Source organism: Ovis aries, chromosome 12 (genome assembly GCF_016772045.2).
Source record: "Ovis aries strain OAR_USU_Benz2616 breed Rambouillet chromosome 12, ARS-UI_Ramb_v3.0, whole genome shotgun sequence".
Lineage (NCBI taxonomy): Eukaryota > Metazoa > Chordata > Mammalia > Artiodactyla > Bovidae > Ovis > Ovis aries.
The window spans coordinates 46,433,046-46,448,215 of NC_056065.1; the positions used below are offsets into that span (position 1 = coordinate 46,433,046).

At 61.2% G+C, this 15,170-nt stretch overlaps 2 protein-coding genes across 2 annotated transcripts; one reads left to right on the top strand and one right to left on the bottom strand.

Annotated features, from left to right (window-relative positions):
- The first annotated feature begins 232 nt into the window (after window positions 1–232).
- Window positions 233–11,744, top strand: GPR153 (G protein-coupled receptor 153). Its single transcript, XM_027975713.2, has 6 exons — window positions 233–465; window positions 4,554–5,020; window positions 5,329–5,758; window positions 7,682–7,874; window positions 8,455–8,642; window positions 9,108–11,744. The coding sequence occupies exons 2-6, from the start codon at window positions 4,665–4,667 to the stop codon at window positions 9,771–9,773; spliced, it is 1,833 nt and encodes a 610-aa protein (XP_027831514.1). The 5' UTR covers window positions 233–465; window positions 4,554–4,664; the 3' UTR covers window positions 9,774–11,744.
- A 1,541-nt stretch (window positions 11,745–13,285) lies between these two features.
- Window positions 13,286–14,896, bottom strand: HES3 (hes family bHLH transcription factor 3). Its single transcript, XM_060395958.1, has 4 exons — window positions 14,837–14,896; window positions 14,645–14,740; window positions 14,459–14,540; window positions 13,286–14,261 (listed from the first exon to the last, which is right to left on the bottom strand). The coding sequence occupies exons 1-4, from the start codon at window positions 14,894–14,896 to the stop codon at window positions 13,654–13,656; spliced, it is 846 nt and encodes a 281-aa protein (XP_060251941.1). The 3' UTR covers window positions 13,286–13,653.
- Window positions 14,897–15,170: the final 274 nt, after the last annotated feature.

Below are 15,170 nucleotides of genomic sequence, written 5' to 3' on the forward strand. Positions count from 1 at the left end.
CTAGGGGGCTTCGGCCGGGAGGCGCGCATGCGGAGGGCGCGCCCCCGCCAGTGCGAGACTGAGGACCCAGAGACGCGCGGACAGACGGACAGACTCAGCGGGCAGCGCCTTCGAGAGGCGGGGGCGGGGCGGTCCGAGGGGCGGTGCGGAGGCGCCCGCAGAGGCATGCGCCCTGCTCCGCCCCCCGCCCCCGGCCGCCCGGGCGCAGCCAGCCGAGCGGCGGGATTCGAGCGCTGCCGCGGTGGCGGCGGCGCCAGGGGAGAGAGGGAGGGGCGGCGGGGTCGAGTTGAGCGGAACGCGCCGGCCACGGGCGGCCGCCGCCAGGATGCCCCGGACCGCGGGGCGCCCCGCTGCCGGCCACCCTCGCGGCCCCCGGCGGCCCGCGCTAGGCCAGGGGGCGCGGGAGCCGCAGCCGGAGCCGGAGGCGGGAGCAGCGAACTGGAGCCTCGGGCACCCGAATGCAGGGTAAGCGCCGCCGCCCTGGCCCGGAGGCGGTCGGGCAGGCGACCCCAGGCGAGGGGATTTCGGCCGGGGAGGGGCTGTCCGCGGTCGGTCGGTCACAGGGCCTGTCCGATGGCTTGCGGGCTCCGCTTAGGTCTGCGCACCCCGCCCCCCACCCAACTTGGGGACCTTCTGGGTAACTTCCCCGGGGTCGGCTGTTTCCTCTGGGCCTGGAAGCGCCGCCCTGGGGGACTTGCCTGCAGGGGCGGGGATGGCCGATCTGAGGGTCCCGGGCCCACCCTGTCCAGCGAAGCTCGGGGGGCGTCCAGGACCGCAGTCCGTCGGCATTCGGCTCTCGGCCGCCGCTCGGACGCGCCCTCGGGGCTAGGCAGCGCCGGGGGCCCCGCTGGGGCCGGACCGAGCGCCAGGTCGGGCGGGGTATCGGAGGACAGAGGGGCGGGGACCGCGGCGGTGGGGGTGCGGGCGTGGCGGGCGGGGGGCGTGTTGGAGATGTGAAGGCTCCTCGCCGAGAGCTCCGCCCTGGGCGGCGGCCGAGCGGGGCCCTGCGGGACCGATGGGCAGCAGCGCGGGAGGAGAGCAGCCTGGGGGCGGCAGCCGAGCCCGGGAATCCTTTCAAGTTCTGGGTTCTCTTTGTTGCGCAATAGAGCCCTGGGGCCATGCGGCCTCATTGGCCCGCGGCCGTGACGTCACATCGGGGCCCCGCCCGCAGACCCTGCGGAGGGAGTCCGGTGGGTCCCAGGTCCGCCACACCTGCAGCCTGCCCAGCGATGTCCTAAGGGGAGGGGACATCAGGGAGCGGCTCAGGGATGCAAGGGAGGGAGAAGTCCGGTCCTGGAATGCTGCGGAGACTGAGTGTGATGCGGTTGGGGTCTGGCCCTGTGTCCCCTGCTCCCTGTGAATGAGCAGAAGGTGTCACCAATCTGGAGGAAGAGGGTCTCCTGGTTTCTGCAGAGCCAGCTGCCTCTCACTCTGCATTTGGAGACCGAGCTTCCACTCCCCAGCCCATCCCGGAGATATTCCTTCCCCATCCTAGGACCACCAACCACCTCAGGAGTCCACAGAGTCCATGCTTCCTCCCCAGTGTTGCCCTGGATTCTGAGCCTCACTGTTCCTGTCTGTATTGCCGGGATAGTAGGACCCATCTTGCCTGGGTCAGAGGCTCAGAAAGACAACCTTAGCTCAAGTAACAAAAAAAAGCCAAGTATCCAAGCATTTTAATGTTTAAGAAGTCAGGGTTTTGATGTCAGACAGAGTTTGGATCCTGGCTCAGGCACATAAGAACTTGGGCAAATGGTTTTACCTCTGCTTAACCATCTTTAAAAAAAAAAAAGTACATTTATTTGTTTGTTTGGCTGTACTGGGTCTTAGTTACAGATCTAGTTCCCTGACCTGCAGGGATTGGGGACCCCTGCATTTGAAACTCAGAGTCTTAGCCACTGGACTACCAGGGGTGATGGAAGTCCTTCAGACAAGATCACTGGGTGTGTGAATTGAGAGGAGGGTGCCTGCTTGAAGGATGAATGTCCCCTGTAGGGCACATTCTCCTGCCCACACACCTGGGACCCTTCCCTGAAGTGAGACACTGTTAGGCGACTCAGAAGAACTGGCACCATGAACGGTGGTGCTAGTGGCAGCCCGTGGCATCTTCCCCACCATTCTGCACCAGTAGTCAACAGGTGGGCAGCGTGAGCTGGGCTGGGCCTAGGGTCCCAGGAGTCAGAAAGCCTGCTTGGGCACCTGAGGAAGTGCCTCCCAGTTTGATAGCCACAGAAGCCCAAAGCAAGTAGAAATAGACGTCAGCCCACCAGGTGCATGGTGAACCCGGTTTTCTGTTTGATAACATAAACCTCTGACCCACAGCAGCATGTGTACTATGCCCATTCTGGACTGAGAGTAGGCTGCCATACCCCATGAAGGTACCCATTAGGGTAGCCCTGGGGCCTCATTACCCCCACAGCTGGATTGTCCCAGGTTTCGGTTGGGGTTACCTCATGTCTGCCTGCAGGTCTGAGGCTCAAATACACCTCTGAGCTCAATGTCTTGGACCTTAAGAGATGCCATAGCTCAGAGAGCAGGAGGCTTTAGTACACACATCTACACAGCAAGCATTTATTGAGCACTTTCTGTGTGCCTAGCTCCATTCTAAGCACTTTCTGTGGCGTAACTTCCTGGCTACCCACATGCTTCTCCGGACAGATACCCTCATGTCCAGTTATAGATGAGAAACCTGACACCCAGCTAAATCATGTAACTGGCTGGGGAGCTGGAATTGGAGTCTTAACAGCTCTTTACCCCACATCAATGGCATCTGTATGCTGAGGTCAGGGAGGCTTGCTGGACACCTGAACAACTGCTGGAGGGTCTAGTGGGGCCACCTCTCTTCCCGTGCTGGGTCTGGGGTGAGGAAGGGACAGCAGGTGTATAAGTAGAAGCCTAATGTTTGGGAAGGAAGTTGTCTGGCTCCAGAAGTCCCCCAGCCCCCCTCAAGGCCATTAGTGGGCACTGGTGTGGTCCGGAATAGACTCTCATCTGGGTCAGGGGCCCAGGCATGCCCGTAGCAAGGGCACAGAAATGAATGAGACTCATAGGACTCAGAGATCCTTTGGTGTCCACCGGGGTCAAGGCCACACTCTGTACAGCACAAGCAGGGGTGCCCAGCAGTGGGCCAGGAATTGTTGTTTCCCCTGTCCTGAGTACTAGGGGCCTGCAATGGCCTGTCCACACCAAGCTGGGAACAGTCCCTGGGAGATCATGGGGCTGTGTCTGGTTCAGTGGTACCCATAAGTGTTGAAAGTGTTAGTCCCTCAGTCATGTCCAACTCTCTATGACCCTATGGACTGTAGCCCGCCAGGTTCCTCTGCCCATGGGATTCTCCAGGCAAGAATACTGGAGTGGGTAGCCATTCCCTTCTCCAGGGGATCTTCCCTGTTGGGGACAAGAGAATTGCAGCCACTGAGATTAAACAGGCTAGAGAGTGAGAAGGCCCCAGTGCAGGCAGTACACAGGAGGCCTGCACTTAGCACTGTGCTTCTCCCCACACTGCCTGCTCCGGGCTGTGGCCAGAGTGGCCTGCTATGGGGGGCCTCATATCGGAGGACTGGCCACTGTTCTGTGCAGGGAGATGCCAGGCCGGAAGGGGGGGATCACCGTTTTGCTCTCTGGTAGGATGGGGGAGCTCCCAACACGTGCCTCCTGCCTGAGTCCTGTGTCCCTGGTTCCTACCCACAGGCTGTCCTTGGGGCCAAGTTCTGGTCCCTAACCAGCTATAGTCCCATGTTACTCAAGGTGTCCGGAGCACCCACTGTGTTTGTGACCTGGCCTGCCCTGGGCTTTAGAGATGAGGTATCTGTGCACCCAGCTGCCCCCTGGAGGAAGCATCGTCATCCTCATTTCCAAGGACATGAGTGAGGTTTTGTGGGGCCACACAGCTAGTGTGCTGGAGCTTGATGGGACTCCCAGCCTGGGGTTCTGCCAGGTCCTTCCAGGTGTGCCCGGCCATGGAAGGCCTGCTGGGGGCTGACCCAGGAAAAGCAGGCCATGCTTTCCCAGAGTGGGCAGGAAACTGGTTCCCAGATCACCCTTTCCTCACAGATTCAGGGGGCTCATCCTCCAGGCCTGTCCTCATTGGCCAAATGAAGTGGGACGGATGAAGCTGAGGGCCCCCATCGTGCACTGGGGCAGTGTCATGTGGGCTGCGTGTGGATCTGGGAAGTGTGAAGATGAGAGGGCTGGTCCTGGGACAATACCAGAAATGCCTGTGGCACAGGGCCCACCTGGGCCTGGCTTGGCAGCTTCCCTGAGGATGCACGCAGCCTGGAAGCAAGCCTAGATGCCGCACCTTGACCAGGAGTAGATGGAAGTGAGGGGATGTTCATTGACTGAGCACCACTGTATACACCCCCCAGGAGCCAGGAGGCTTCAGAGAGGAGAGAGGAAGGCAAAGCAGCCCCACCCAAGCCAGGACCGGATAGATAACGGAGCATCAGGGGACCCCTCTGTCTCCCACTCCCAGGAGCCCCAAGAGCTCTGCTGATGCAGCCAAGGGAGAGTCACTGAGTGCCCTGTGTTGCCCCTGCTCCCTCCCCCTGCAGATGCTCGTGGTGCCTGGTGTCCCTGGGTCGGCACATGTGAGGACTGTTGCGCTAAGCTGAGGCCCAGCTTGAGGAGGATGTCCCAGCCGCCGGCCAGCTCCCGTCTGCACCATGAGTGATGAGAGGCGGCTGCCTGGCAGTGCGGTGGGCTGGCTGGCATGTGGAGGCCTCTCGCTGCTGGCCAATGCCTGGGGCATCCTCAGCGTGGGGGCCAAGCAGAAGAAGTGGAAGCCCCTAGAGTTCCTGCTGTGCACGCTGGCGGCTACCCACATGCTCAACGTGGCCGTGCCCATCGCCACCTATGCTGTGGTGCAGCTGCGGCGCCAGCGTCCCGACTACGAGTGGAACGAGGGCCTCTGCAAGGTCTTCGTGTCCACCTTCTACACCCTCACCCTGGCCACCTGCTTCTCCGTCACCTCCCTCTCCTACCACCGCATGTGGATGGTCCGCTGGCCTGTCAACTACCGGTGAGTTCTTGGGCGGGTACCTGTGTGCACACAAACATCCTAGGCAGGGACGTGTGCCTGAGCACACAGCGGCCTCAGTGTGGGGACAGGGCCCCATGCGAGGTGCTGCATGTGTCGCACTGAGGGCTACAGGGGTGCGTGCATGTAGGTGTGTGTGGGTGTGCAGGCACCCAGTACAGAAGTGCTTGGGGAAAGGGACGTGTGACAATGTACTTGGGGACCAGGGCAGTCGAGGACCCTCAGGGCTTGGGGAGAGACCCTGTAAGTGATGCCAGGTCCCTCTCTGTCTTGTCCCTGCCCTGTGCCAGGCTGAGCAACGCCAAGAAGCAGGCAGTCCACACAGTCATGGGCATCTGGATGGTGTCCTTCATCCTGTCGGCCCTGCCTGCCGTCGGCTGGCACGACACGAGTGAGCGCTTCTACACCCACGGCTGCCGCTTCATCGTGGCTGAGATCGGCCTGGGCTTTGGTGTCTGCTTCCTGCTGCTGGTGGGCGGCAGTGTGGCCATGGGTGCGGTCTGCACGGCCATTGCCCTCTTCCAAACACTGGCGGTGCAGGTGGGGCGCAGGGCGGACCGCCGCGCCTTCACTGTGCCCACTATCGTGGTGGAGGACGCGCAGGGCAAGCGCCGCTCCTCCATCGACGGCTCTGAGCCTGCCAGGACCTCGCTGCAGATCACTGGCCTGGTGGCCACCATCGTGGTCATCTACGACTGCCTCATGGGCTTCCCCGTGCTGGTGGGTGAGCCTGGCAGGTGGTAGGAGCCTGGCGGGGGGACATGGGCTCTGGGACAGACTAGGGCTGGGTGTGCTCCAGGCATTAGCGGTTGAATCTTCCTCACACTGATCCTTTCAGGAGGCAGCATCATCACCCCTACTTTATAAGTTAGGAAACCAAAGTTCAGAGAGGTCAAGTGACCAATATATAGTCAGGGCAGCCATGGTGGGAACTGAGCCCACGTCAGGTGGCTGCAGAGACCAGGGTCTTTCATCACACTGCAGGAGACATTCCACCCCTGATCTGGGTGAGGTCCACTTGATACAGAGGCTATGGAAGGTGGGGTCACAGGCTTCCTCTTGGACCCAGGTCTCAGGGTGGACAGAGGGGGGATGTGGTGTAGCAGAATTGGCTTTGGTCCTGAACTGGGAGGCAGGGCAGGCCTTAAATGTGTGCTGGAAAGGTGGACTTGATCCCAGCAGCCGAATAAGCTTTCAGGTGGCACTAGTGGTAAAGAACCCGCCTGCCAGTGTGGGAGACATAAGAGATGTGGGTTTGATGCCTGGATCGAAAAGATCCCCTGGAGAAGGGCATTTCAACCTGCTCCAGTATTCTTGCCTAGAGAACCCCATGGACACAGGAGCCTGGCGGGTTACGGTCCATGGGGTCACAAAGAGTTGGACACAACTGAAGCAACTTAGCATGCACGCACCAGCAGCTGAGGAAGATCAAGGTGAAGACACTGCCAAGTAGGGTCCAAGGCCCATGAAGGCTGCCTGGGCTCCTGTCTATGAGGCTGTGCCCCAGGCCTAGCCCAAGAATGATGTCTGGACTCAGTAGCCAAGCCCTCCCACCCATAAGGTTCCAGCCCAGCCCCTGGAGGGTCTAGAGCTGGACAGGGACTGGTGGAGGGGCAAGGACCCAAGAGAGGCTTCATCCTAGCAGCTGAGCAGGACATCACTGCAGAACCCCAGCCTCAGCAGGTGACAGGTGGGGTGGCAGCTTCATAGGCAGGGTGTAGCCCCACCCTTAATGGGTCTGTTACCCCTTGGGTGGAGACCTCCTGTGTGCAGTGGGGCCCTTTGCTGGTAGAGGGAAGGCACATGTGTGAAATTGCAGAGCCAGATGGGAATAGCCGTGGGAGGAGGGCCCCCCAGCTTCTCTTCAGCAGGGGATAGATGGGAGTACTGTTTACGGAACCCACATGATGCTGCAGGCCTGGTGCAATGTCTGGAAACTTTGCCTCAAGATGTTCTTGGCCCATTTCACAGATGAAGAAACTGGGCCCCGGAGAGGTTTGGCATCATTCTGAAGGTCACACAGCTCGCATGGAAGAAATGTATGTCTGCATCATGCCCACTTCAGCTCTGAAAGGGGAACAGTTCAGTGTCATTCCAAGTGGAGGAGTGAACTCCCCTGGGAGCAGAGGAATGAGGGGCCCCTGGGCCATGACCCAAAAGCCACCAAATTAGACCCTCTGATCCTCAGAAACTGCTTTGATTCCCCACTTGGGTCTGAGGTCGACTTCCAGAGTAGAGGCAGGGCCAAGGAGATCACGAGCCAGGGAGCAGGGAGGATGGTAGAAAGGCCCTGAACCGGGAGATTGGAGACCTGGCTCTCAAAAATGGGTTGGTAATCCTGGCTCCCCATCCTCGGGCGGTCACGGATGAAATGAGGGAGGCCGTACCCACTGCTTCCCGGTGCACGCAGTCTGGTGACCGTCCATCTTGGCAGCGAGCAGCTGTCGGTGGGCGGGCATGGACTTCTCCCTTCACACTCTGGCCCTTTCCTGCCCAAGAGCCCAGAGTTCTGTCACCTCCTCTGCCTCCTTCTCTGGTAGGTGGGCAGTCAGACCTGCCCTGCATATGGGAGAACTGAGGCTGGGAGGGGAAGCGGGGTGATGGGGGTCCTGCCGGGTGCCAGGCCGACCCCTGTGCCCACAGGTGGTGAGCTTCAGCAGCCTACGGGCAGACGCCTCGGCACCCTGGATGGCATTGTGTGTGCTGTGGTGCTCGGTGACCCAGGCCCTGCTGCTGCCCGTCTTCCTCTGGGCTTGTGACCGCTACCGCGCTGATCTCAAGGCTGTCTGGGAGAAGTGTGTGGCCCTCATGGCCAACGATGAGGATTCGGATGATGGTGAGGATGGCCCTGTGGAGAGTAGCGCCTGGGGGAGATCAGTGGGGTCAGTGGGAAGACAGGTTTCAAATCCACTGATTTACCCCAGAAGTGCTTGAACCCCTAAGGGACCCAGTGTCCCATGGAGCATTCTCCTGTCTGGCTTGCCCCTCTATCAGGGTTTCAGTTAATCAGATGTTCCGGTTAACAGATTGGCTGTGGACTACAGCCTGAATTTCCTGGAGTCTCTGACTTTAGGGGTCCTGGTGAGCTGCCCCCAGGGGCTCCTGAGGACCCAGTCCTGTCTCTCCCCAGCAGTAACAGTGTGACCCTGGGCTGAGCCCCTGCCACCTTCCAGCCAGTGTCAACTCCTTGTGTCTATTTAGTTCCCGTCCCCATAAAGGAAGCTGGCTCAGGGTCTGTGACTTTTCCAGCCCCTCAACTGAAAGGGGGCAGAGTCAGGATTTGAACGGAGCACCCCACCTTCCTCCTTTTCTGCTAACTGGCCCAGCAGCCCTGCGTGTGTCTCTGGGGGTCCCGGGGGTTCATTCCTGAAGTCCCCCAAGTTTCCATGGCCCTAAACTTCTGCCCTGCCCTGCAGATACCAGCCTGGAACGTGGTGTCCCCCCAGACCTAGTGCTGGAGCGCTCCCTGGATTACAGCTATGGGGGCGACTTTGTGGCCCTGGAGAGGATGGCCAAGTATGAGCTCTCTGCCCTGGAGGAGGGCGGCCTGCCCCAGTTCTACCCTCTGCGGCCCTTGCAGGAAGACAAGATGCAGTACCTGCAGGTAGAGACGGGCAGGGCTGGAGATGTGCAATATGCATGTGGGGGATACCCTGACCTCTCCAAAGCCTTTCCTGTCTGAGTAGGGGCCAATCTTGTGTCTGCCCTGTCTCCCAGGGTTGCCTTTCACCTCCCAAGATGGGCTGGCCCCAGGTCACAGAGCCCATGGGGGGCACCCCAGCCCCTGTGCCCCAGTTCCCTTGTGCGCTAGGAGGGTGCTCAACCTGGCACCTATGTTATTCCCTTGGGGCTTAGCACCCTACTCAAGGGGACTTCTTCCCAGTTGACCCAAGCTACAGATGACAACACTGAGATTTGGAGAGATCGTCAGTTGCCCCAAATTGCACAGCTTCAAACCAGGGGCCCCTGGCCTGGTGACCCCTGACTCCAGGCCACCCTGCCCGGTGAGGGGAGGCTAGGTCCCCATTTTCCAGGAGGGTAGCGGGAGTTAACCCCGCGATCCTCACAGGTCCCGCCTACGCGACGCTTCTCTCACGACGACGCAGACGTGTGGGCTGCCGTCCCGCTGCCCACGTTCCTGCCACGCTGGGGCTCCGGCGAGGACCTAGCCGCCCTGGTGATGCCAGGCGGGCCCGACCGGCGTCGCGGCAGCCTGCTGGCCTTCGCAGAGGACGCGCCCCCCTTCCGCCCGCGACGTCGCTCGGCCGAGAGCCTGCTGTCTCTGAGGCCCCCGGCTTTGGATGACGGCCCGCGCCGCGCCCCTGGCTCGCCCCCAAGCAGCCCGCGCCGCCGCCCCGGGCCCGGCGTCCGCTGCGCCTCGGCCTCGCTGCTGCCCGACGCCTTCGCGCTGACCGCCTTCGAGCGAGAGCCGCAGGCCCTACGACGCCAGCCCGGTCCGCCAGGGTCCTTCCCCGCCTGCGCCCCTGCCCACGACCGCGCCCAGCCCGGTGGGGACGTGGCGCCCCCTGGCGGCGGCGCGCAGAGGAGCCCTGGGCCGCTCCCGGCCGCACACACGCATCCCGGGACCCTGCGGACCGGCCTGAGCGCATCGTGGGGCGAGCCCGGGGGTCTGCGCGCGGCGGGCGCGGGCAGCACCAGCAGCTTCTTGAGCTCGCCCTCGGAGTCGTCAGGCTACGTCACTCTGCACTCGGACTCACTGGGTTCTGCTTCCTAGGACCCGCTGGCGCCTCCCCAAGTCACCAGGCGGGCCGGGCCGCTTACGGGGCCAAAGCACCAAAGATGCCACCCTAGCCCGGGCTGGGCTTGCGGCATGCTGTCCGGACATGTGCCAGCCTTGACGGGGCGACCATTGCCTGGAGGGATGACGCCTGCCCTGGACAACCACCCTGGGTACGGACCAGCCTCTGGGCAGGGCACCTCAGGGGCAGAGTAAGGCTGGGGCCTGGGAAAAGGTGGGCTCCACACACAAGCAACTGGGCTAGGGTGATGGTGGTGGTGGGTTGCCCAGAGAGGGACACCACCAGACAGAACAAAGCCCAGCCGTGCAGGAGCCACCAGACTCCATCCGGCTTTCCACTCTGCACTGTAATTGTCACACCTCAGGGGGTGGGGTACAGAGGGTCTCTAAGCACAGGGGTCTTCGGAGCCCAAACCAAGTTCTCTGAGCAGGTCTCCCTGCTGACCTGTTCTGCCTCGCTTTCCCCATCTGTGATGAGCAGGTGACCATGTTAACTCTCAGGACTGTTTGGACAGGTCTCCTGGTCTGTGTACCCTGGCCACGGAGTGGACAGGGAGGGAAAGCAGCATAGGATCCTCCAGGGTCCTCTGTGGGGGTCAGTCTTCAGTGGCCTGGTGTGGCCCCCAAGCCTGAGGCTGCCCCCGCTTAGTGTCCCTGGCCCCCTTGGGCACTCTCCCCAGCCAAGCTCAAGCACAACACTTGCACCATCACCAGTGCACCATGCTCACTTTGACCCCTATCAGCATCCCTTCCCTCATCACTCTGCCTTCATTGTCTGTTCCCACCACATCAGCCACCTCTGGGACCGCCGCCGTGAAGGTTGTGGGGTACATGGTGGAGAGAACTGAAGCAAAGCAGGAGTGGACTTCCTTATCCCAGTGCCCATCCCCAACCTGTGCATGTCTGGCCAGAAAGGGATCTTGGCTTAGAGTCCTCCCAGGTTCTGGGTGTAAGGTCTGGTCCATGGTGAGTCTTCCTCCACCAGGAGTCAGGACTCTCTTGCTATCCATGCTAGGCACACCTCTTGCAGACCTGGGCTTGGCCATGGACCCCCAGGGAGTGTCTGCTGGGTTTTGCATGGAGGATGACCCTAGGCTCAGTCTAAGAAGAGGCCCAGGAATACCCGTGGACCTTGGGTTGTAGGGGCTGGGGTGTATGCAAAGGCAGTCCCATCCCATCCCCTGCCTCCATGCAGTGGCCCCTACCTGTGTAGGTCTGGAGTGGATTCCAGGGGCCTGCGAGGAGCTGGCCTACGCCCTCTTCCCTCCTGTTCTGCAATCTGGAATTGCAGCACTGTCTCTGCCCCTCTGGGGGCCGATCCGGCTTCCTCACCCTTCAGACAGTGTCCCAGCGCCAGAGGGACCTGGGGAGGACTACACAGCTCTGTCTCAGCTTCAGAGGCCCCTTCATTCTCTGGCTGTGGGGTAACTTGGGGGGAGGAGCTGGCCACAGGTGAGTAAATCAGAATGTTCCAGTCAAGCCTCAGCCATGGGAGGCCTGCCTCGCCAACGCTGCTGTGCCTTTAAAGGTTGACATGTCATGTTGGGGCAGAGGTCACCAGTTAGCCACTGTCCCTCCTAACCCCCCCCATCAGGCTGGCTGATTTGTCCACCTTGAGTTTTCACTCTGTGTATTTCATATCCAACGGCAATACTTGCAGGGTGGCGTGATCCCCTCAAGTCCCTCCAGGCCTGGATTTTACAAAATTAAAGAGGAGGGAGAACCCCAAGTGGAGGCCACCAGGACCTGGGGCTCCCCTCTCTCACTTTGTCTAGCTTCCAGGCCTGTTTGCTGCCTTGAGCAGCTTGACCCTGGGTTCACCGGGGAGGGAGTTCTGTCTTCATACCACCACCCAGCCCAGAGCCAGGGATCCGTTTGTAGTTTTTTTGACAACTGAGCATTTCTCTTCTGTACAGACTCCAATAAAAACTTCCTATATAATTTGCACCAGGCAATCCCAGGCCAGTTTCATGGAAACCCCTCCCTAGAATCTAACAGCACTGCTGGCCAGCTGCCCCTAAACGTCTCTCCCTCTGGGTCCTGAATTCCTCCTTCAGTGCGCCCTTCCTTTGGGTCGGACTTGACTTTTTCCTCTATGCAAATCCTGCAGGTGAGTCGGGCCAGGAGCAGCGGCCTGGTGGGCTCCAAAGCCCTGTGAGTGCAGGTGGCTGCGCCTGCCTAGGGATGGCTTCAGGGACCCCTAACCCCAGTGAGGCTGGTTCTGAGGGCGAGAAAGTGTTAGTTGCTCAGTCATGTCCGACTCTTTGCTACCCCATGGTCTGTCCAGACAAGAATATTAAAGAGTGGGTTGCCATTCCATTAGCTAGGGGATCTTCCCGAGCCAGGGATCGAATTCGGGTTTCCGGCTTCGCAGGCGGATTCTTTACTATCTGCGCCACCGGGAAAGCCAGGGGCACTGCGATTGGAGGCGTGCCTGGGGAGGCGGACTCATTGTGCCTGTTGACCCGCCCACCAACCCGGGCTGGGATTTGGAGGACGCGCCCCTGGGTCCGCGGTGTAAGGGCGCCACCTGGTGGCCCTCAGGATTAGTGCCCCAAAGCGGAGACCCAAGAGGCCGCCCCAGGACCACCACTGCGGGACCCCAGCCCCGGCTCCAGAGAGCCGGCTGGGTCAGGTAGGGCAGCCGGGCCGCCTCTCTCCGTGGTCTGACCAGAACGGGTTTAGCACAGGGCAAGACACGGGCAATCCCAAAAGAAATGTTTTATACAAGGTTGATGTTTGTACTTCAAACAGATTCACCCAGTTTCATCATGGGAGAAATTAGAACCTTCATGGCCTCTTTATACCCATTCCACAGGTTCGCACTGTCTATTCTGAATTTCCAGATGGTGGGAGGAGGTGCCGCAATATCCTCCTGATCTCAGCGCAGGATCCCTGTTCTCCACGTGTCCGGCCCGCTCTTCGAGGGCCGGGACTCCCGGGCTAGAGTCCCGGCATAGCAATGACTTCATTTTCGAACGCGTTAACCGTCGCACAGCGCTCCGAGGATTGTCAAGGATGGTGGGCTCCCTGGAGGCAACGGTCCGAGGCCGAGACTCTGGGAGGCCAAGGTCTTTTCCCAGTGGGGATTAGTGAACTATACCCTGGGAGGAGCCGGAGTCTGCCCTAGCATATCTCCAGTTTGCAGGACGGTGCTCGGGGTCCCTACCAGGGGCCTCACGGAGCAGGGCTTCGGGTGGTGGTGGCGGTAGGCTGAGCACCTCACCGGGCGGGGCCTCTAAGGAAGGGGCTTTTGAGAGAACTGACTTAGGAGCGCGCGCCAGCGGGTGGGCCGCGCCTCGTGCGGAGGGGGTGGGAATCCGTGGAAGCCGAGTGGGTCTAGGGTGGGGGTGGGCTGGGGGCCCCTCGCTAGCGGGGCGGGGCCTGGCGCGCTTTGTGCCGGTGGGAACCGGGCGTCCCCGGCCCGCTGAATGGGCCGGGGCGGGGCAGCGATTCTCCTCGCTGCGAGGGGTCCGCTCTGGGCCGTTGCGGATGGCGACCTTCCCACCGCCGCGCGGCCGTGGGGCGGGGGAGAGGGCGGGCGGCCTGTCAAGGGCCCTGGGAAAGGGGCGCAGCCCGGGACACCCCCTCCCAGCCCCACTAGAGAGTGGAAGGAGCAGAAAGCGGGTCCAGCCTGAGTAGCTAGGACTGGGCAGAGGATGGGGTTATGCCTAGACACTCAGAACCTGGTCCATTCATAGCTTCGTGTATTTCCCCGAGTTAGCAGAGACGCGGCCCCCTCCCGGTCACCCCGTCCTGGGACCAGAACCGACTACTGGGGTCCCGACCGTTCAAAACAGTCTCTGCGTCCTCAGGCCAGACGAGGGTCCCGTTGAGTCCGAGGCCGCATCTAGCCTCACCAGGGTCGCCACAAGCGCAGCCCCGGCCCCGGGCTCTCCGCGAAGCGGCGAGAAGTCGATTGCGGCGCCGGGATGCTGGTGGAGGCGCCGGGGAGGCCGCCAGAGAGGAGGCGCCGGGGTGGCGGGGACCGCGATCCGCCGGGGGCAGGAGCAGGGGCCCAAACTGGGGGCGCGCAGGGGCCGCGCCGCGCGGGCGCCTCGGGGCCGGGACTGGCGCTGTCCATGGTGCTGCCGCCCCCGCGCTCGTGCACCAGCGGGCCGTGCAGGCCGGCACCGCCCTCCTCTCCGCGCCGCAGAAGCTGGCTAACGCCGGGTAGACAGCCGCGGAAGCCGGACGGGTACTCAGCTCCGCTGGGGACCGGCCAGAGCCCTAGGAGGAGGGCAGCGGACGAGAGAAATGTGGAAAGGAGGGGAGAATAAGGGAGGTGGAGGAGGAAAAGAGAGATGTAGAGAGGAGAGAGAAAGGGAGGGGAGAAGTGTGGAGGGAGGAAAGAGGAGGGAGAGGAGGAAAGGAAGAGGAGCGAGAGGAGAGAGGGACGATTATGGGGGGGGGGGAGGGCGGGGAGGCCGAAACTCACCCCCTTCCCATGGGTCCAGACCTCCACTCACTCGGATTACAAGTCTGCAGCCAGCCAGGCTTTTGCTGCCTCCTCACTTACAGCAATACCTCCTCCCTCAGCTGCCCTGAGCGGTTCTTTTCTGTTCATCTCTCCTTTATCTGGCCTTGTAGAATCCATGGCTCTGACCCTACAAGCATCCCTCTCTAGCCCCTTGCCCTACCCTCCCAGGTCCTCCCTCTACCTTGCACCGAGTTCTGAAGGCTTTTCATGTACTTGACACTCAGCTCCAGTATGTCCGCCTTCTCCAACTTGCGTTTCCGAATCTGCGGATCCATGGAAAGGGCTCTTAGGACCGCAGCCTGGGTTCAAGCAAATGAGGCCAGGGATTATATCACCCCCCATACCTTCACCGTGTCCCCCGTCTCACCTGGTGCGAGTAGTGTTTCTCTAGCAATGATTTGAGCTGCTCCAGTGACACATTAATGCGTGCTCTTCGCTTCTTCTCCATCAATGGCTTGGAGACCTGTGGGTGAGCAGTAGTTACATGACCTGCAGAGCCTTGGTCCTCTCAGGGCCTTCTGTCCTACCCCTCACCCCTGCAACCCTCAGAACCCCAGACCTTGCGGAAGTTGCCAGTGGGGCTGCCAGAGCTGCCCTGGGTCTCGGGCTGTGTGCCCATGTTGTCCTAGCGGAGCCCTCTGGAGGCAGCACCACCTTTATAGGGAACCCTCGTTTACATGTCAATGAGGCGCTCCTGGACGAGTGGAAGCCCGAGGGGGAGGAGTGAGAGGGGGACAAACAGGCAAGTTCCTCACTTCTCTCTGCCTGTTTTCTCCTCTTAGCCCAGGCCTCACCTCCAGTCTTTTGTTTATCCCTCTCATCCTCACCCCTTCCTGAGTCTGAGGTTCCTTCCCATGCCCATGCTCTCCAAACCCTGTACCGTCCCAGTCTCC

Bases quoted from the DNA above. Each gene is read 5' to 3' on its own strand.
- GPR153 (XM_027975713.2), top strand. From the start codon at position 4,665: ATGAGTGATGAGAGGCGGCTGCCTGGCAGTGCGGTGGGCTGGCTGGCA. The intron at 5,021-5,328 runs GTGAGTTCTTGG...GCCCTGTGCCAG, and splicing joins CGCTGGCCTGTCAACTACCG to GCTGAGCAACGCCAAGAAGC. The intron at 7,875-8,454 runs GTGAGGATGGCC...CCTGCCCTGCAG, and splicing joins CGATGAGGATTCGGATGATG to ATACCAGCCTGGAACGTGGT.
- HES3 (XM_060395958.1), bottom strand. From the start codon at position 14,896: ATGGGCACACAGCCCGAGACCCAGGGCAGCTCTGGCAGCCCCACTGGC. The intron at 14,541-14,644 runs GTGAGACGGGGG...ATGGATCCGCAG, and splicing joins AGAAACACTACTCGCACCAG to ATTCGGAAACGCAAGTTGGA. The intron at 14,262-14,458 runs GTAGAGGGAGGA...AATCCGAGTGAG, and splicing joins CCTTCAGAACTCGGTGCAAG to TGGAGGTCTGGACCCATGGG.